The sequence below is a fragment of the Glandiceps talaboti genome, chromosome 4, assembly GCF_964340395.1.
Source record: "Glandiceps talaboti chromosome 4, keGlaTala1.1, whole genome shotgun sequence".
Lineage (NCBI taxonomy): Eukaryota > Metazoa > Hemichordata > Enteropneusta > Spengelidae > Glandiceps > Glandiceps talaboti.
This window is the reverse complement of record NC_135552.1, coordinates 13,803,325-13,826,257: the sequence shown is the minus strand read 5'-3', so window position 1 is coordinate 13,826,257 and position 22,933 is coordinate 13,803,325. Positions and strand designations below refer to the sequence as shown.

The 22,933-nt window shown below is 36.7% G+C and overlaps 2 protein-coding genes across 2 annotated transcripts in view; one reads left to right on the top strand and one right to left on the bottom strand.

Annotated features, from left to right (window-relative positions):
* Window positions 1-200: 200 nt before the first annotated feature.
* Window positions 201-4,534, bottom strand: LOC144434197 (tRNA wybutosine-synthesizing protein 2 homolog). The gene is made up of 5 exons (XM_078122651.1): window positions 4,449-4,534; window positions 2,945-3,442; window positions 2,257-2,366; window positions 1,869-2,026; window positions 201-851 (listed from the first exon to the last, which is right to left on the bottom strand). The coding sequence occupies exons 1-5, from the start codon at window positions 4,532-4,534 to the stop codon at window positions 201-203; spliced, it is 1,503 nt and encodes a 500-aa protein (XP_077978777.1).
* A 2,250-nt stretch (window positions 4,535-6,784) lies between these two features.
* Window positions 6,785-22,933, top strand: part of LOC144433810 (uncharacterized) — a 28,804-nt gene continuing 12,655 nt past the window's right edge. Inside the window, exons 1-2 of the mRNA XM_078122176.1 lie at window positions 6,785-7,109; window positions 10,630-11,369. Of these exons, the coding sequence (XP_077978302.1) occupies window positions 6,983-7,109; window positions 10,630-11,369 (867 nt within the window). The 5' untranslated portion in view covers window positions 6,785-6,982. The remainder of the gene's footprint in view (window positions 7,110-10,629; window positions 11,370-22,933) is intronic.

Below are 22,933 nucleotides of genomic sequence, written 5' to 3'. Positions count from 1 at the left end.
GAAAACAATACCCACGGCCTCCAACATTTTGACATGAGGATGACTCTGTCTCTGTCTGTCTCTGTCTGTGTGTGTTTGTGCGTGTGTCTCTCTCTGTCTCTCTCATTCTCTCTCTCTCACCAACTGCAACATACATGTAGTGTGGGCTATAATTGTGTTTACAAATCACAAACTGGTGTTTCGGTTTTAAAAAAATTCCTTCATTGAGCTGTGGGTTTACATTGTATGTCTACAACAAGATGATCGACATGAGGTGCATATGATTTCACATGTTCTATGTGTAAAATATCCACATTCCATTCATTTCTATGAATTTCCACCAGGATTTTATGAATTGAATTGGCTACATGACATGCCCAGTGATGCCAGAGTCTGTTAATGTACTGTTTATTTGTATCTGGTGCAAATGAACCCTCAACTTTACACTCAGAATTCACTTCAAAGCTGCTGACATAGAGGTCATTAGACAAAACACTTTTGCTACTTTGTGGCATATGAGCACACAAATTATCATCATCTGCATGCATAGTTTGTGAAAGCACATGCTCTGTACAACTGTCATTACAAGAGTAGCTTTGGGCATGCACAGGAGATCCATCCAAGGTATCACACTTCTCTGCATGCTCAGTTGATTGGAATGGATGAGAAACCCTTCTGTTTGTTGACATGTCTGCCTTTATTGTTTCATTCCTCCAACCAGTGTTGTGCACATTGTGTGTGCTAACATTACTATGTATATGTAATACTCCCCCAGTTTGTGGTTTTAGAGCACTGCAGGCCACTGTCCATCCCATCTCTGAACTGGGTATCAACCCTAAATTAACTCTGTCTGCAACACCCCTTGGACACACCTGAAAATAAAGAATATCATTCATATAAAGCCCTTGGCTGATATTCTGATCACAATCTTTTTACAGCTGCACTAACTGCAACTGGAACGTTTAAAAAAAAGTGTTTTATTATGTACAATAACTTACTCATAATATCGTACGTCAAGAACAGTATTGCATCACCTGTGGATAAACATATTTTTGCAGCTCTATACACGATAATCCAATCCAATCCAATCAAATTAATTTTTGGGTCCACTACCCAGCAAAAATCAGAACTCTCAACAGCTATCACAATTTCAACCTATTTCTGTACTGCTTATGTACCAACCACTAATTAACATGTACAATGTCTAATCATTGGCGTTGTAACAATTATCAGTCAATATATTGTGGTCCAGTTACAGCTATCATAGTGTGATCATGGCGACAGATTCAAAAGCAAGTTTTCTCTCAAGACTTACACTTACCACTACACTATGTAACAATAATATTGACCATTAATAACAAATACAATGTCCCTTTTTATAAGTAACTGGCAAATTTTTAGTGAATGTATCTTTGGTTCTTTGATGTAGAAAAATCCCCCAGTTGCAGCTGGTGCAGGTTTAAAGGTGATTATTATCTATGAAATGATTTTTTCAATTTTTAAATTTAGAATATTTGCGTTCGAAAGGTACATCTATGTTTGAAATCGGTTATTCCACCCTTAACCTTGACTAACCTTTCTGTTGTCACTTAGATGCATGACATCTCTCTAACCATAACCTTTGACTTCTCACCTTTCTATTGTCACCTGCATGTATGACATAACTGAATTTCGCACAATTTGCTTTCTATTCTTGCCCAGGTAGTACCGTGGATATATTTTATGTCATTCAATTTAACCTCTGACCTCACATCTGTCTATAGTTGCCAACATGAATGGCGTATCTATCATGCGTGCAATTCACCTTTCACCTATCACTTTTCATTTGTTGCTTACATGTGGTACACAGCTATTTTCATACCATTCACTTTTAAACTTTGACCTCTCACCTTTCTATTGTCACCCACATGTATGACACATCTATCTTTTACACCATTCAATTCAAGATTCTTCTCTAAGGCTTCTACAGCATGGATATTCCACTCACAGGCATGTACCATTGATGCATTGGCATGGACTAAATATGGCAGCGTGAAATAACCAATACCTGTGTACAGAGAGACAGGTAATGTACCATTGATGCATTGGCATGGACTAAATATGGCAGTGTGAAATAACCAATACCTGTGTGCAGAGAGATGTGTATGTACCATTGATCCTATGGCATGGACTAAATAATGTGAAATAACCAACACATGTATGTATAGAGTCAGGTGTGTACCATTGATGCATTGACATGGACTAAATATGGCAGTGTGAAATGAGGAGCCTCCTTACCTGCATAAAGATCCACCACTGTTTCGCCATCGCAGTTCAGCTTTGCAATGCGAAGTTTCTCTGTTATATTGCCGATGGAAAACATGCATTTGGTAACATCATAGGAGTAGCTATGGCAACAAAAACATAACAGAAAATAACATAAATGACATCACACTTAGAATGTAAACTACAGCTATTATTGTACTAAACAATTCTCTACGCTTTAATGGTTTTGTGGTGGTCCCAACAGGGTGGTTTTGTTTATAAAAAATGGAACACTAGTACAATTTTGTCCTTGGAGTGCATGGTTTTGAAGAACAAGGGTCCAAGCAATGAGAAACCATGTCACATGTCCTTCGCAAAATTACAGAAAGACAAAAGATACTGTCTCACCACTAGGAGTGCTATTGCTATTCCAAAACAGAATTTGATCTGCAAAAAGGCTTTGACCAATTGTGTGGGCCTGAATATTTGAAAGTTGTACCATATTTATGAAATTGTTCTTTCCCTGTGTTCCATTGTTGAAGTAGATGACATCCTCAGCAGTGCAAATCTAGTTCTTTTACGCCCCCATTTTCCCTGTCCTCCTTTTTTAGTCTACTTGCAGCTTCTAACAAAATACAAAATAGCTACAAAACAGGTATAACCAAACTATGGCATATTCCACAACAATAAAAATGGTGTTTTTTATTTCTATTTTCAATACCTTATTCCATTATCAATGTGCTGAACCCATCCTGTGTCTCCTAGCAACAACTGAACTGATGGAGTTCTGAATCCATCAGTAGTCACTCTTTGTTTTCTAGCAACACGAGCTACATCCAAAGCATCAGCAACTGTCTTCCAGAATCTTTGCCCCATATTCATCCATACTGTCAATGTAAATGTGTTATCTGGTAACATGACTAAATCTCCATGGATCTCCCAATGTCTTGCTATATCATCTTCTATCGATTTATCAAATTGGATATTTTCTGATGTCAAGTACTGTCTGACAGCCTGTACCAATTTCTGAAAAGGTGTAACTATCAAGTTTTTCTTTGACTGTGGCAATGACAATTTTTCTATGGTATGACTGGGTTCACTGTCCTCTCTACTCAGAATGTCTTTGCCACTTTCAGTTATAGGAATTGCTACTTTGCCATCTTTGAGTTTCAATAAACGCCTACTGCTGTCCCACAGACCATCTTCTTCAAGCTTATGCCTATCAATGATGAGAAAAGCTTTGATTATTTCCAAAAACAATATATATATATATATATATATATATATATTCATGTATATATATATATATATATATATATATATATATATATATATATATATGTATATATATATATATATATATATATATATATATATATATATATATATATATATATACATATATATATATATATATATATATATATATAACTCGGTGAGTATCAATCTGCTATAAGACAGTGCTCTATACCGCAGTGGCAGAGCGTAATAGTTATATATATATATATATATATATATATATATATATATATATATATATATATATATATATATATATATATATATATATATATATATATATATATATATATATATATATATATATATATATATTTATTTATTTGTAATTTGCAATTTGGCTTCAGCACTGCAATATTTGTACCCCACTGCAAATTACAACATCTACACACTACTTGATCCTTCTTGCAGACAAAATGATTACCCTTTCCATAAGTATGACAGTAGGACCACAGGGACACATATTATTGCTTAGTTGTTGTTTTCCTAGGAGAATATCACATGAATCCTGCCACAGGCACTAGAATCAATGTGTATGATTTAAAAAAAAAAAAATATGTATGTAAGACGGGTCTTATTTACATACAATACATTTTTTTTTCTACACATTGATTTGAGTGCCTGTGGGAAAAACTCAAAATCACTACAAACGCTACAATTATTGCACCTAAGAGTAAGACTGTAACACTGGTAGTACTATAGTCCTGCTTGCATACGGGGTCATTCGGGACTCGATTCTGAGAATTGTCCCCCGGTGTTGAGGGTTACCGTGCACCGTCTGCAAGCAAGCAGCAGGACTAATCCGGAGCTTCATGCACACGCGCATATACACGAACTGTGTACTTGATCACTTCAGAAATTTACAATATAAATTCGAAGATGGCTGTGGCAAGTATACTAAAACATCGTACAACAGGAAACCATACCTTGTTTTCTGAGCAAATTCTGTGGCCACTACAACAGCGAACTCCGATGACGACGAACTGCACGACTTTACCCTGGAGGCTGCCATTTTGAAAAAAGTACGCACGATTACCCATAGTTCTTTGGTGAGTCAAAATATCCGGTACACTTGGCAGAAATAGAACAAAAACATGAAAAGATAATAAATATACATGATGTATGAGTAACGATATCCCATAACAAAACAATAATGATAAACGTGTCAATATGGTGTCAGCTTCTTCATATACACCAAAGTTTAGACCTGTATGTAATAAATAGGCAAAATAGCTTGGAAGATTTAGATGCGATATGTAGGGGTAATAATTAATTTAACCCCAAATAACTGTCTATGTGATTATAAATGTACTCCCATACGAGGTTGCAACATGCTTTCAAAGAAGTTGGACCCGTTTCTCTTTTGATTTTTTACTTTCTTTAGAAATGTTTTCATTGCAATGGTCAAAAAGTGGCATTAATGAGTCATGTCACAATAAAAGTGAGTACAAGTGTGTATAAAGTGTCAATTCGTGAACACAATATCTACTGTGATGAAACATCTTGTACTAACATATCTCTTTTACATTGACCTGTGTGCAGTCACCAGTACACATTACTAGGTCAACGTATTAAACTTTAGTTCATCATGCATGTCGTAACCAACGGTGATCTGTAAAGGACCTTGCGAGAACCATATGAACCACGCCCTGTGACTTTGACCTGGTGAACTGTTTCAAGCGTCTCCAGTGACAATATCGTATATTGTATTTGCACCATGATATATACGGAATTTATGTACTCATACTGATGGTTTTTGGGTGTTTTTTTTTTTTTAGGGATGTGGCATTATTATTTTTCGGTCTCTCTCCCTGCTTCTTTAGACGTGGCAACTAATGCCTGGAATGTTCACATTCATCTTGATCAGAAACCTAGCACACAATATATAGGGCATATACAAAATAATGTCTGTCTGTCTGTCTGTCTGTCTGTCTGTCTGTCTGTCTGTCTGTCTGTCTGTCTGTCTGTCTGTCTGTCTGTCTGTCTGTCTGTCTGTCTGTCTGTCTGTCTGTCTGTCTGTCTGTCTGTCTGTCTGTCTGTCTGTCTGTCTTCTTTTTTACTGTAGAGGAAAAGCAAGTCAATTTTAGCCTCAAACTATAGACCCTACACTTCAAATTCAATATAATTTTATACATGCATTTGCGATACCAAAGCGCACTTGTCCTGCAAATATTATTGATGTAGCTTTTAGTTTTAATAAATTATTGGCATATTTGTAGGCCACTAAAAAGGAAAAAATAGTTTCTCGTCAGGAAATGTTGTCTAAAGTGGTACGACGATGCGCTTATTATTTTTTTACATTCTCAACAAATGTCACAGTACATGTTGTGGTTGGCCAGGAGATCACTAACAGCAATCAAATAGCAATCAATGAGAAAAAATAACTTATTACATATGTTCTGTTGTATTCCAACAATTGTCTGTAGGAACGACAATCTCAAAACTTTGCCCTTACGGAAGACATTCAGTTTACATCTGGTAGACAAACTGTTCTGACCAGAAGCAATTCTCTCTCTTTTTTGGCCTTATTACTATTCTAAGCATTTTGCCCAATATAGGAATGGGTCAGAGGCTCGATTCTGTTCAGTTCAGTTCAGTTCAGTTCACTGAGTTCAGTTCATATAGGGACAAGTATCCATATATAATAAAGTTCCTCAGATCCTGTTAGTCGTGCGAAAGTGCTGATCTGACTATATTGTTCTTGAAGTCATTTGTGATTCCTTTATTTACATTCGATTCCTTCAAATATTGCTGGGGGGGGGGGGGGGTTTCAATCCGTGAAAAATATCATCGTTTCGACTGACGTGGACTAAATTTGTCACGGATTAGGTTCACTTTGTAGTTTTGGGAGTGATCTCCTATAAAATCAAGAACAAACAACAATATATTAAGAAGGAAATAAAGGTATTATAAAAAGAATCGAGATCCGAATTTTAATCAGAATGCTATCATACATTATTACATAGCTATATTCAGTTGTTGTTAGTACACATGAGATAGGACCATTTCTTATCATAATTGTATGTTGCACTTTGTTTACTTTTAATTTTTATTTGGATATATTTTAGTTGTATGAACTTTTAGTCTATGTTTTAATGTTGGACGGTCGAGTGAGATGACTGGCGTTATAGCGCCACTCCTCGCATACGTTGACTTTTATGTCTGCTTTCGTCGATCATTCTGAATGGGGGCGTATCTTTTGGAGTATCTTGAAACCGCATTTTTAGGTCACGTGAGTAAACCAACCACATCGCCATCTTGGCTGGCGCACCTTGGAGTGAGGATAAGTGGCTTCAGCGATATTTTTACCAGAAAATCAACACCGGTATAAAATAATTCGCATATTACTTGCACATTACAAAGTTTAGAGTAGTTTGGGGCAATAGTCGAGTTGATTGTCCTTTACGTGTGCTACATTCTCAGGATTAGGTAGAATATTGTTGTCGACGTAACGTAAGTCATGAGTACCGAAGATGACGCTCCCAGACCTCGCCTGTGCTACATGGCGCGGGGAGATAAGGGCTATGGCTTTAATCTACACGGCGAGAAGGGACAACACGGACAGTTTATCCGGGCCGTTGATAAAGGTAAGGAAGGGAGGGAATCTATCAAGCGTTTTTTAGCGCGAACAGAGAGATTATTTGTTCTGGTCTGTGATGTAAATACTCATTAACTTGCTAAACAGCATTACGTTATCGTGAACATTCTGTGGTAGTTCACAGGTGTCACCAGTCCATGTTACGCTCTAAGTGACAGGGCATCAAAGAGTATAGCATTTTTTTTAAATTTCAGATAAATAGTTATGATATTCTAACTTTAACTATTACACAGATCAGCATGATTGAAAATTAATACTGCCCGAGCCCTCCGAACGCCCCTCACCCTGGGAATTGCGTGTTACACAGCTTCCATCCGGAAGCGTTAATTCGGAACATAAGCTGCCCTGACATACTTCTGTTGCTACATATGATCACTAAACCATATTGTACACATGATCACCCTAAATAAGATCAAACTTATTTAATATCGCAAAGCATCGATATTTTAAGTTATTACAATCGTGATCGTGAGTCCCCAAAGGAATGTTTACCCTTCACACATTGTGAGTAATTGCCCAAGAAAATACATTAACATGGGTGTGAATGGGTGGAGTCCACTATTACAAATCTTGGGTCAGTTATGCAGTAATTTACAAATACTTGGCAGCAATCATGTATGACATAATGGTATTTAGATTTGTGATGTCTGTCGCTAGCAAGTTATGAGAGTGGGGTTTAAAAAAAAATACATGCACTTCAAAATACTGGTAGCAGAAAAAGTTATTGAAAATAAGTGGGGTTGCCGAGAGGTCAAATGTTTTTGTAACTCATTACTGTTTCAATATTTCATTTCTTGGTAACCTAATGTTATATCAATGATTTCATTACAATTCTTGCCATCTTACCAGAACTTTTTATTCCAAAAAGTATCTCCTACTTTGTATACACTCATGAATATTTTCAGTTGTGGTATTCAACTTTTAATTGTGATTCCGTGAGTAATACTTCAGAGCAGTATCAAGGGGAGTGGTTTACATGTAAAACTTTTGTCTTTCCAATGTTTGCTTTATATACTTACAGTAGTATATTGTTACATCAATCAATATTTGTTCCCTTTCTGGCTGTTTGAAGGACATTGTTTGAGCTAATAAAAGTATTGTCACCTTTGAACATTGGTGGAGGCAGGTTACTGACTTTTGACCCCACACATTTTCTTTAACAGAATATATAGACTTACTAAGTCAAAATGAAGCAACACGAGCCCTCTAATTTTGCAACTGAATGTTCACTGTGCCTCTTACCAGGCTTTAGTACTGTTGGCTTTGTAAACACACAATGTACAATCACCCCCCACCCCCACCCCTCCATAGCTCCACCCCTCCATAACTCCATCCCCTAATCCCTTCTGACAGATTAATAGAAAAATGGATATAGAAAGTTTTGGAATGATGGTTTGATGAAACTAGAATTTCCATAGCTACTGAAAGAGTAATTTATAGTCTGTACATGTAGTCATGTACTTCAGTAAATAGTATGTCTACAATAAAAGTTATACATGTACAAATGTATATGGTCTATTTTATCATTTTACTAGTGTAATTTCTGAGAAATGTACAGTAGAAGTGCAGTGTTTAAACTATCATCAATGTTTGCCTTAACTTGGAGTGTCATAAAACCACTGCAATTATGATATTGACTTTGTTCTTATATGCATCATAAAAAACTCTCAGAACAGTAACCTTGGGAATCAGCGTCTTTGTGTAAAGCAAGGTATAGCTGTAGTGACCTTTCACCTTTACAGCAATACTTGATAACTGGACAATCAGTAGTTCTCAGGTTGAATCATGTTATGAGGGATTTTTTGTGAATTGATTGCTTCTTGTACATTGTATATGTTTCCCGGGAAAAGAGATTGAAACTCATGTAGATTCTATACATACTGTATACAGTTGTACTTGTATTATACATGTACTTTACCAGATAAGACTGAAAGAATCCAGTAACTAAGCCAGTATCATGGCAAGCCAAGAAAAAGGGAATTAATGTGATTGCATTTGTTTATCTGTATACAAGAACAGAAAACAAGCCTTTTTCCACTCTTACATGTACATGTATTGTGATGTACAATATAGGCCACAAACACTGATATTTCATTTTACCATGTAATATACCATACAGACAGTTCAGACAATGCAGTGCAGAGTGCTGCCTAATAAATGAAAATTGAATATATCTCTACTTGCCCACTTAAAATTTGTCCTTGAAAACATGACATCATAGGAGAGCCAAATGCGTATTTGTGTTGGCCACAAAACATTCATGTAATATATATAGGTGTAATATTCTGTATCCGTCATAATGCCAATCATTATCAATATGAAATACCTGTATAATTCAGTTCTTTAATTTACATGTGTTGACATGTTTCAAACATTTCATCAGTAAACATAATATGTATAGAAAGATTTGTTCTGTATCATTTATGTTAATTGTTATGTATAAATGTAAACTACACCCAATTCCACATTTGAATGATAATTGTGAATTGTACACTAGTCTAGACGCTATTCCTGGCTTCAATTTCAAAGATATTTCTCTGAGAAGAGATTCAAAGCTGCCTGTGCCTCTGAACTAATTGTATGTTTATTCCACTAAACATCTGCCGAAGTATTAGTGCTGCTTGTTGACAAGGTATGGGACTTGATCCTGAGCTGATTCCTAACAGTGACCCTATCAAGAAGGAAAGGAACATTGTCAGAATCAAGCCTCAACTTACTCTGTCTGCAAGCAGGACTACCTAATTATGTACACACCTTAGCTCTTAGCTCTGAGCTAGGACCTCTCTCTACTATATCTGCAAGCAGGACTGCGTAATTATGTACACACCTTAGCTCTGAGCTAGGACCTCTCTCTACTATATCTGCAAGCAGGCCTGCGTAATTATGTACACACCTTAGCTCTGAGCTAGGACCTCTCTCTACTATATCTGCAAGCAGGACTGCGTAATTATGTACACACCTTAGCTCTGAGCTAGGACCTCTCTCTACTATATCTGCAAGCAGGCCTGCGTAATTATTTACACACCTTAGCTCTGAGCTAGGACCTCTCTCTACTATATCTGCAAGCAGGACTGCGTAATTATGTACACACCTTAGCCCTGAGCTAGGACCTCTCTCTACTATATCTGCAAGCAGGACTGCGTAATTATGTACACACCTTAGCTCTGAGCTAGGACCTCTCTCTACTATATCTGCAAGCAGGACTGCGTAATTATGTACACACCTTAGCTCTGAGCTAGGACCTCTCTCTACTACATTGTATATCTGCAAGCAGGACTACCTACATGTAATATGCACACACCTTAGCTCTGAGCTAGGACCTAGCTCGGAGACTTGTCGTTGGCTTTCTTACGATCATTAGTAGATAAGAGGGCCAATGACAAGTCTCTGGGTTTGTACAATCAGTGTTAGAAAGAGGTCAGTTTAAGATGTAGCTGTTTATTGAGCAGCAAAAATGGTTTTCTATCAGATTATGATTTGGAACATTGTTTTTATCTTATGTAAAACAGATTCCCCAGCTGAAGAAGCAGGGTTGAAGGCAGGGGATCGGGTCATTGAAGTCAATGGCGTCAACATCGAAAGAGAAAATCATTCACAAGTAGTGGCCAGGATTAAAGCAGGTGGTAATGAAACATCCCTTTTAGTAGCTGATAGATCCACAGATGACTATTATAAAAAGAAAGGAGTCACTATCAAACCCGATTTGGTCGTAGGATATGAAAAAAACAACGAAGAAGTTGTGAATGGCACAGCAGAGACTGAAAATGAAGTAAATGAAACAGAAGTTATACAAACAACAGTAACAGCAGAAATTAATGGTGAAGTTAGGGAAGAAGAAACTGCTGCAGCTGATGTGCATATCAATAATGAAAATGCAGAACCAGAGGAAGCGCCATCACCAGCTGAACCCGAGCCAGAGCCAGTGGTAGAGGCCGAGCTGCCAAATGATGTGGAACCTGATGTTGAAGCACCAGTACCTGCACCGAGGGTTATGCCAGTACCAGAGCCGGAACCAGAACCAGTTAGAGAGCTTGAGCCTGAGCCGGAGCCTGAACCTGAACCTGAACAACAAGCAGAACCAGAACCGGAACCACAACCAGAACCAGAACCAGAACCACAACAAGAGCCAGCCAAAGAACCAGAGCCAGAACCTGTACCCGAACCTGAACCAGAACCACCAAAGGTTGAAGAACCAAAACCAACTCCACCTGTTGTACAAGAAGTTAAACAAGAACCTGTCAAATCCCAGGTAAGATTCTAGGATACATTATTGTAACATGTTTATCATCATATACATGTATGGTCACCATGGTGCCCAGCAATCAGGATATAAAATATGGTGACCCACCCAGTCTATATTTCTTGCCCTAAATCTGATATCTCTTTGACCGCCTACACATCTAGTCGTAGTACATTGGACTTAGATAAAGTGTCAAGGCACACAGTTCAGTCATCATCCATGAACACATGGCTTGTGTGTACATGTAAGGCATTCTGACCTCAATTAATGTATTGAGATCATCACACTTGGAGATGCAAACATGTGGTTAGTTACTATGATAAAGTACATGTAGGAATGGAGATCTCAACCTGATAGCTGGGGTATTAATTACGGAAAATACAAGGGTTTGGTGATTTAGAAATAATGCTAGGTGCCTACTTTTGGTGATGTGTGAATGATCTGAATCTGTTGATGATTAGCTAACTTGGTCAAAGTCTTGTAGATGACCATGGGACGAAATGTCTTGAAATTGATAACGTGACACGCTACATGTATATGAAGTTATGGATAAAATTGTCAAAGGTATCTAGCTATATCAGTGTTTTGTGCTGACATTGTGATCATCAGTATCAGAGAGGGAAACCTGGTTAAACTTGCATATTCTCCCATACATTGTACTTAATTTTGTTGGGAAACCATGGTGACTGGGGAACCCAGATATAGATTTTACCTCTATACCAATTTTAGCAGAAACCCTGAATATGTTAGAGGGTAGTCATAGTTTTGTGACCCCTAACTTCTAAGGTCCACAGGTCATTGATTGAACCTACAAAAATTAGCTCTACCACCCCTATATGTGTACTACAGGAACAGGTGGTTTGTGACCTGTATGGATATTACCATTGCCTGTAGCAACAGGAAGGTCAGACCAGCAAATCAATTATGTGGAACGATGTCTTACTGTGTAGGGAGGGAAATTTCCAAAGCAAATGTAGATTCACTAGGTTGACCCCTTAGTTAGTGAAGCATATGATGAAGAGGATTAAAACTAGTATTACTACCTTAATGTACATCATTTGTGTTTTGTAACCATTAAAATACCAGGGTCAGGAGGGTAACAGTTTATGTGCTGCTGGCAACACAGAAAGCAACTCGTATAGTATAGTATAGTATAGTATAGTATAGTATAGTATAGTATAGTATAGTATAGTATAGTATAGTATACAGGGTATGTATTGGACAAATTACAAGTGCTTGTAGAAGAAATCAGAAAATGTGATGGCTAGATAGACATGTGTAAGGAATTCATTAAATATGCGTATAGTTTTGATCAGTTTATGAGAGGCGTACAATGTAGCACTGACAGTCCAGAGACTTGGCTGTCTGGAAGCATTATTCTGGCCAACAGTATTTTCAAGCCAGATAGCCAAGTCTCTGGGCTATAGAACTGATACAGGGTAGATCTCCTGAAATGAGATCAACTGCAAACATGGTTTATTAGTGACATTGTCATGTATTGATACCTAACAAACGTTAGCATTATTGCTATGATCCGAGGTTTGTATTGCTAGTAGTGTTTGATCTCGCACTTGATCACAAAGAGTCTTTTAGCCACAATTTAATGACTATTAAGGTATTCCTGTGCAATGGTGTGTGGATTTCTGAAAATTCCATTGTTGTCATATCACACAGTCTAGTGTGCTAGGTACAAAATGTATACGTAAAATTTTCTGCATGTTCTAAATTTATGTTGTCCAAAATATGCTTTTGAAGTATCTGTGTCAACTTTACTATGCTTACACAGTATGTTCAAACTACAATGATCGGGGCAATATTCATGGACTGGGTAAAGATTTTGTTCTCTGACTGTAAGCCACACCCCCTTGACCATGGCGACTGGTTTTCAGGTGTGTACTGTATTGTGTAGACAGCGGTAGTGGTATGTGGGCTCCATGCCATGCAACAATTCAAATTGTGACCTTTCTTTTCTTTGTGCCCTCCAGAGACCAACTAGAACAAGTCACATAAATCTGAATTTCAGAAGAGTCTAATGAATGGCATTCTTTGAGTTTGAGTTCGATGAAGTATTTCAGCTCAGAGCTCCTAAAAACTTGTAATTCAGTGAAACACTCATTTTCTCATGAACTGAGAGAGGAGTGGGTGGGACTTGCTCTACGATCCTTATCCAATGTGCAGGTTGGGTGTACTCAGCAGTTGTTCTGAAGTGACCTCTTGTATCAATGTATGTGACTGACTGAAAAAAATACAGTAGAATACCTACACACAAAACATCATTCAAGGTGGTGTACCATGATGTAACCGTTGACAGCCCCAAGGCATAGTCATTTCTATGAGAGGTCTAAATCCCCTGATACCAACCATTAGGAAATATAATTGAATGATTTGTACAAAGAATGGGAAATTATCACTGCTGTTTCGTAGTTTCCCACGAAAAGAATACTCGCTTAGGTTTGAGTTTACCTGGGTGTGGTTGTAAAACAACACCTCCACAGAACTGGACAGTGGATGTTATTTCCGCATACATTGAGCAGTCTGTCAAGTGTGTAACTAGAGGAATTCTTTCGAACAATGAATACAAGCCATTGTTTCTACTGCTTGTTACTGTGCTGTGTTGTCTAGGAAGTGACCATGCCACAGGGTATGGATGTTTTTAGATGTTGAAGTATTGTTTTTTATGGTGTAAATCCAGTGTACATCTGCCCCCAAGGTATACGAGGACATCACATTGTAGTAGACATGATTTTCCATTTACTCAAAATTAACGAACGGGAAGTTGATCACCGAGTTGAACCTTGCCAAATATGAACGATAGGGGAATTACTTACCTGGTATTGGAAGAGTATTATGTAAGGTAGAGGGAGATAAGCTACCACCACCCTCCCTGCCTGCCCTCATTCCATATATGTTTTCTCTCATAAACAACACCAAACTGATACCTGTCTGACTTGTCAGGGCACTAAATCTAACTAGTTGGTGTGACCATTTTGTGAAGAGGGTCAGCCATGATCGAAAATGGTCAATGACGACTGACTGACTGACTAATCTCAGGCCAAAGTGTTCAGGAAGTAAAAGGTGATAAATTGAAAATGACAGAATTTGTTTTCTACCTTAGTTTAATATAGCCAGCACTCTTTTGTGTCATTATATATTCTCACTCAGTGATTCAATTCCTGTCATTATTCCTAGTTTTACAAATCTGACATCATTTTAAAAAAAAAGTAGCCTTTCATCGACACGTATAATGCAGATATAGATAAATTGATTTTAGGGTAGGGGATAGAATTGAAATATGCTGAAGTACCGGTAAGTGCCCACTTTAACAGTCTTTTTCCTGGTTCAGATACAAGCAAAGCATTTGAGACAACCCAGGGCTATACATGCAAGATTCGCTTTCAGAATATCAATGATGTGCAGCATGAATATAAGCAGTTTTCAACATTGAATATTTCGTCAATGTAGAAATAAGAAAGCAGTGTCTTTTTTAGTTTGAGAAATAGTTGGAATAAGAGGTACATGTATCTCTCTCTTTTTTTTGAGAAGTAGTTAGAATTAATTTGTTCTCATTCATTTAAGATTTTGGTTAACAATCAGTGTTTCTCAAAAAAAAAGGGTTTATGCTATATTTCTATGAAATCAGATAAATTCACCTCAGGGTCTTGCACAAATTAGCTATCTGTACTATTCAGATGAAGATTTTACTGATTGGTTTGTAGGCTCTACGCGTATATTTCTTGAAAGTTCACTGAATAGGAAAGTAGTCATCTATACAATACCGACACTACAGTGTACCATATCATTTCACTTGATCAGTCAGTTACCTAGCAGCACTCCTTTGTTGCCATGGCAACTTGGTCCAATTCAACAGAATGGTGGATTTTGCCTGCAGTGAGGCACTGGATTGACGCATTGACATTTAAATGTTTTTGTAAGATTACTGTGATATTTCACAAATGCCGTCCCTGGTGATTTTCCAGCTGCAAAGGGAAATGTCGTATGAAAGATGTCGAATGTCACAATGTTAGGGTATACTAATTTATACTTGTACTTAATGCTGAAAACAGGAAAATATCAAACATGAAGTAAATCATTCTGCAGTTGTCCTGAAGACTACACTCATACACAGCCATGGCCTGGAAATCTTTTCTTTTCTTCGTGTCAATTCTGCTTTAAAAGTGTAAATAACGTAGAGAAAAAGTTGTCAGCCGACTAATTTTCACGACAGACAGTCTGTGAAGTGGCAGATCTGTCTGGAAATCCTTTCTCTCTCAATGTCACATCTTCTGCTCAGTGTAATGTTGAGAAAAAGTAGGCAGCCTACAGTTGACTGTAATTTTCACGACTGCCTCTGTAATGGTGTCGTTGTGTGAAGAGAACACAATAGCCATGTGTCCAGTACTTGAAATAGCTATGTGCTAATCATATAATGGTCTCTCAGTTCAAAGGATACCCAAACTGTCACACCAAATACAGATTTCTTTTCTTAAAAATAAACACTTGACCTGAAGAATCTCTTAGTCTGACCATTTCAAGCCTTCCATACTATTTTAATTCACTCCATCTTGTTTTTTGAGTAGCGACCTTGTCCTGCAGTCAGCCATTTCTTTCTTAGAATAGACGTGCTGTGCAAATTACTCAACGTAAGAATGACTGACTTTCTTTGATTCATTGTGTGGGTGTGATCGACTGTTTTGGTGCAGTTTTGGTCCATTTGTATGTAGCAGTTAGTAACAAATCCATGCTTTTCTGTGCTCACCTGCTGTCTTTCATTTAGCAGGACAGCATGAATTTAATATCTGTATCGTATAACTTAAAAAAGATAGATTCCACAGACAACATGGATTCATGCTATGAAGAGCCATGATATACTGTAGAACAGAAAAGCATGGATGCCACAAATAGTTTCACCATACTGTAAAAAAATGGAATAGATCCAAGTCTGCAATTTACTATAGCCATCATAATACTGTAACACAGAACCGCATAGATTCCAGGCTACAAATGGCAATGCTACATGTGATATATTGTAGAACCCAAACTGCTACCTCGGTATACTGCAGAACCAGATTGTATGGATTGTAAACTGCCCCGGTGTACTGTACAACAGGGCAGCATTTAAATGGCAAAGATTCCATGCTTTACTGTAGAACAGAACAGAACAGAACATTTACGAAGTAATCAATGTGCAAGCCATGACAGAATTCAGTCCATAGGTAAAGTAGATAGTGCACACCTGTACAAAGGTAAATAGTGTAGCCTTGAAAATGATTATCATCCACAACATAGTCAGTCACTTCCTTTAGGGAAAAGAATAAATACATATCAATCCACTGGTGCACTTAAGTGTGTAATCCCAATCTCATTATACAGAGGAAATAATCTCAACAAGTCTCAGTTTGATGTAGGAATGGCAACACGTCATATGGGAAGATAGCGTGTTGTAAGAAGGCAAGCGCCAGGAGAACTGAGCAAAGAAACGTAAGATTTATAACATAGTTGTAAAACATTACAAGGTCCGCTTTTGATGCAGTTATTAAGAGTTGATTTATTCCTGCCATGTCTGAAAATCAATAGTTCCCTCTTGGCAGGCTTTTAATGCATTAAGTAAATTCTATTGACCGTTGCATTGTCATGTAGCAAGACAGTTGAATAGGATAACATGTCCACTTGGCTATTATGTATTGTTAATTTCCTATGTCCAGTGATATTCACTGCTGATGGAACACTAATTGAACTACTGGAAGAGTGAACTTAGACAGGTTATTGCCGTCGAAATACACAATACTCTTTGCAAATTTTGAAAAACTGGTAGTTCAAAAGTTCATGAAGATGTGTATTTTGTGAGACTTTTAGTGGCAAGTCATAAGTGTTGTGGTATAGTTGAGAGACAGGTCATGGGTAGAGTACCAGCATGTAGTAAGTGGGAAAGTGGTTCACATTATTACACCTAGTTAGTAGGACAATAAATCATGTCCTGGGTGGTATGCTTGTCTACACCTTGTTATTCACTATGGATGGAGAGGTCAAAAGGTCATACCCAGGGTACTGTGAGTCAACACGTCATAAAATGTACAAGGATGCTGTGTAATGGCCAGAGCCCTCACCATGATTAGTTGATACATTTGGGGGGTAATTTTTGCTTCCTGTTAACTACCTGTAGTATTCTCCTTACTGTCAAAGCATGATACCCCATACTTGCTATTGGTAGAATACAAACCTGGTATGCAGACATGATCTAACATGGTCTAAAATGTCAAGCTCATTGGTTCAGATAGCTGTAGATACAATGTAGAAAGACCAGAACTAGTCACTTGGTTAGTAAATAATTTGACATCATAGTTAGAATACATACATGTAGAATTCTCTGTACCTGAAAAAGAATATTACTGCCTAGGTGCATCATAAACATAATGAAAATTCGATATCCTGGTCGACACCATAACTTCAACTCCATGCACTTCACATGCATTACTATGGGTGCACGTGAGAATAAATCAACCTTCTTGTTCTATTTTGACCCTCTAGCATGAGGTAAAATGCTATTTCAGGTACTGAGAATAAAAAAAACATCATGCCCATCAACATTGTCAGAAGATCAGGCCATGGAGGTATAAACCACCTTGATTTGCCTTACTATCATCAAAACTGTGCCATTGATGACACGCATTAACATTAAGCTTACAGTAGTATGGTTTCATTAGGTTTCATGTGTACCAAGCACTTTCAACTGCGGATTAAAAAAAAAGATTATAGATTTGCTTTAACAGAGCGTACCATTACAAAAATGTACCATTGTAATTAATAATATTATTAATTATTCATTTATTAGTTCTCAAAGAATACATATAGTTTACAGCTCACAACAGAATAAAGAAAAAAAACAATTTCTTGTGAGTATCATAAATGTACCACTACATAGTCTTGCTTCTAGACCATAAGGTTTTCTTTTGAGATTCGGCAACCGACGGTGGACATAATCATCTTTGGCTGTCATTCTGCAACCTTCCAAGCACAGATCCGGACACAGGCACTTGAATCAATCTGTATGATTTGGAAGAAAAATGTATAGCAAAGAGATGGTACGAAGGTACTCAACATTTGAACTGCTGACCCCGATTACACCCTCATTAATATAACGCTGGACGTCCTGGATTACGACATTTCATCTCAAAAAATGTTATATAAAGTAATAATCTAGCTAATGAATAGCTAAAAGGTACTAAACAATAACTTGTTGTTGCCATCGCTGCATACTTTGCACTAAAAATGGTCTCTATTTTGATTTCAAATCGTACGGCCGGCTGCTCTGTCATCCAATCAGAAGCCACAAGTATATGCTAATGAGGGTCTGCAGTTCAAATGTCAAATACCTTCGTACCTTCTCTTATTCACTGTACATTTTTTAAAAAATCCTACATATTGATTCGAGTGCCTGTGGATCCGGGTCTTACTATACAAGACTAATCGCTATGCTTCTCATCAGCAAATTTCAAAGTTCCAGACATTTATGAGTGAAATATTTACTAGTAAAGTATACACCATTATGTAATGTAACACTTATTTGACATAACTTTAATTACACTTACAAATAACATGTTTAGGAGTGTAAGAGGCTGATAAGAAGGTCACTGTTATTCTTTGAAGCTTTTAGAAACATGTAATAACAGAGTGGGGGAAATCTGGTAAAATTGACAGTTTCCTGTTACATTCAATCATCATGGTAATTGGAAGCCATGATAAACTGTGTCAGGAACTCAACTAAGTTGTTGACGTAGTCACTGCGCTACCAAAGACTACTTGTACGAGATATTAGAGCCAAGTTTTATGCGATGAGAGGTGTTTAAAATCTTCTCTCTACCAGGAACCTTTGTTCGTACTCAAAAAAAAAAATTGGACAAAACTGTATCTATTAACATGTATGTACATGTAGATTTGCTGTTACAACTCTCGGCCTATAAATAGTTCCTCGTAAAGGATAATGGTGTTGGTATATGAAAATTTTTGAAATTAACCAGCCAGACTAATTTCCCTATCACTAATAAATCATGTGTAAATTACAAAGAACATAACAGTGTCACTGTGTTCACTTTAGTAAGTTTTATAGGAGAGATTGACATGTACAGTATCCTATATTTTGATCTAAACAATAGAGACTAATATACATAAAGGATATACTCGTATGCAAATTAGAAAATATGCTATGAAAAAAAACAAATTGGGGGGGGGGGAGACACTGATGACACAAGTAATATTGTGATAGAGTTTACAGTTTGGATTTATTGTCTTATGTTGTGGTATTTCTGCTAGTCAGCAAAATTTTGATGTGATTGTATACACGCATAAACATACATTTTATGATATCCCGTTGTTAGTGTATTTGCCAGAAGGCTAGGTGGAGTCAGTGTTCCTCTCCTGCCATCTGTGCAGTTAGTTTAATTTTCAGTTTAATTGCATGTAATTGCCAAACTATTTTCCCAACTGCATATTCACAGAATCAATATTTCCTACTTATTAGAAAAATAAATGCAGTTTAGTTTAAAAATAGTGAGTGGTAATCAAGTTCATGAAACTTTGTTAAGGCTGTATAACCATAGGAAGAAATTTAGTGACATTTACTGGAAATGCATGTCAGCATATTTTTAGAGTTAAAGTGGCCATATGGATGAGGATTTGGTATTTATTTTAATTTAATTTATTATGGCTTCCGGCATGAAAAGTCAATATGAAACAACGTATGTCAAGTCCTTGTTTCTAACTCAATACATTACAAAAGATTAATAAATGTGTAAAATGCTTGTTATTGTATGTAGAATAACAAACTTTGTACACATATTTTTTTTAAATTTTTTGCAATGTATTGAGTTACAAACACAGTCTCAGTCAATGTTGTCTCGCTTTGATTTTTCAAGTAGGAAGCCATGATAGAATTGTTTCATAAATTCAAAATTCAAAATAAATACCCGATCCCCCATCCATACAGCCACTTTAAACCGAGTATGATAAAGTGTGAGAATACCTATTACACAAACATTTAAATGAAAACATATCAGAGGCCATAAAAATCCACCAGATGAGGCTCAATCTAAATTCCAGCCAACAGCCACACCCCTGATCAGTGTACCCTCTAATGATAGCCAAATCTTGTTGTTGTGAATCAAAATGATAAAAACTGGCATTTCTTGTGAGTCACCACATAGTAAGAGATAGGGAACGCCAAATTTGGTCCATCGCTAGAAATTGTGTGTGTCAGTGGCACGTCAAATTGGCTTAGTGGGCACACTTTCCCTGATGTTGCTGATGAAACGCAGGTAAAAAGTTTGAGAATTCATGCCCAGAAAATGTTTTGAGTCTGTGAATAGAAATTTTCATTTTATCGATCTGATTAGTAGATGTAGCTCTTGTGATCTTTCATAACACATAGTGACATTTTATTTTCATCACCAGCGTACCTCCTTGCTGTAGGTTCGTGGTGATGTTGTAGCATAAATTTGTCCATGCATGATGAAGAAAAAACAAACACAGTGTAACACACAACTATTGTTCATTGTACATGTATATTGGAACAGGTACGGGGGCACACACTAAAATAATTGCTTTGTGCAATTAATTCCAAACATGCATGTATGGTGTTCTATAAATAACATACAGTGTGTTGGGATCTAGAAACAGCACAATTTGACCGAACATGATGTAGAAACCATACTATTCAATGGCTGGGGGAGTACAGGCCTTCCTTTGAAAGCTAGTGGATTTATACCAAAGTCATAGTGTTGTCTTTGATACCTGTAATTATAGTATTATTGGTATGGTGAATATAACCCGTCAATATACAAGTATATAAAGTATTACTAGATTAGACAGCTTATATAGGGTAAACCTAGACTTTCAAACAAAAACCCATAATTCAGACACCTACATGTACAATATGTATGTAAGTTGATTGGAAATAACATAACGACGACTCATCCCCCCCCCCCAAAAAAAAAAAAAAAAATTGTTATTATTATTATTATTATTATTATAAGGCCCCAAAAAATTGTTTGGTTCCATTTACTCGACCCCCACCTAGTTTTTCACTGCCGACCCTACTGACATAACTCACTTCAACTTGAAAAAAGCAATATATAAAACTGTTCTTCCGATCTGTAATACAGTACATGTACATCATGATGGAAAGAAACCAATAACATTAACACAGAGACGATATGGAAATCAACGGAAAACATAACTATCTGAACTAGAGACTACACATTAAAAAAAAAAATTAAATAAAAAATCTTCCTACCCCACCTGTTCTAAAATTGAGCGTAATCAGAAACACACAATTTTTTTGGACCTAATAATAAAAAATAAAAATATAAAAATATTTTTGAAAAAGATGTGATAAAACTTAAACTATCCATGCTTAAGTCTGTTATTTGTATGATAATTTCATGTAGAATTAGAAATTTAGAAGTCATGACAGATCCATGCTACATGTAACTAGTAGAGAATTGTACTATTAAAACATGACAACATGGAATTCAGGCTAATTGCAATGAGATGCTTTATAAACCAACATACGTGTAAATACAAGTCATCTCGTAGTATACTGTATAAAATAAAGCCATCCGTGTACTACCAGTATTGTGACAGCATTACTTATTTAGATACTAACTACAAAAATGATAAACAAATATGTATAGAAATATACAGGTATTAGATTTCCTGTTACATGTGGTAGAGAAGTAGACTGCAATTCAATGTAATTTATTTCAAGGTTATAGGATACCATGGATTCCTCACTAGCGTTAGTGAGAGACTCAGTGTGGTTTTACCATCTCTACCTATGGTGAAAACTAGAATCCAGTCTGTGTGGGCATTTTGGGCTCTCACCTTTCCTTGGATTGTATTCAAGGCTAGCTATGGTTCAGATAGCTAAAGAAACTGTGATAAGTCTCTAGGCTACACATGTATGGTCCAGTTTTATACATTTTGATATGTGGGGTATGTCTCCCCTTCTCATGGGCAGTTGAGATTTTGTACAATGAGCACTGAACAGATACTGTAAGTATATACTCGAAGTACAGTGTATGTCGGTCACCAAGAACAAAAATTGATGTGGGTTTTTAGGAATTGTATGTAAAAGTTTAAATAAAAAAAGATATGTTTATAACTACTTTTGAGTGAGGTAACACACACACACACACACACACACACACACACACACACACACACACACACACACACACACACACACACACACATACATACATACATACATACATACATACATACATACATACATGTACATACACAAGAAAGGATTGCCATTAATGTATGAAGTACAGTGTGAATGGGAACTAGGAGATACCAATATTAAAGCTAACAGAACACCAGCTACCATGAAAGGTTACATAATGTTGAATACAATGAATAATTACAAGTGGTACATTTTAAAAGTTACGTAAATATAGTTAAAAAGTGATGATAAAATTTCACCTCCTATATGAGAGCATTTCTCCATAAATCATGATGTGAAGGGTGATTCTTAGTTCACAGTTCAATAAATTTATAGACGTCATAAATATGAC

What these genes read in the sequence shown, in the direction of transcription:
- LOC144434197 (XM_078122651.1), bottom strand. Translation starts at nt 4,534, where the DNA reads ATGGCAGCCTCCAGGGTAAAGTCGTGCAGTTCGTCGTCATCGGAGTTC. An exon ending in AGTGGTGGATCTTTATGCAG is followed by an intron (nt 2,027 to 2,256) that starts GTAAGGAGGCTC and finishes CTCTGTACACAG; the next exon opens with GTATTGGTTATTTCACGCTG. An exon ending in ATGTGGGTGACAATAGAAAG is followed by an intron (nt 852 to 1,868) that starts GTGAGAGGTCAA and finishes CTTTATTTTCAG; the next exon opens with GTGTGTCCAAGGGGTGTTGC.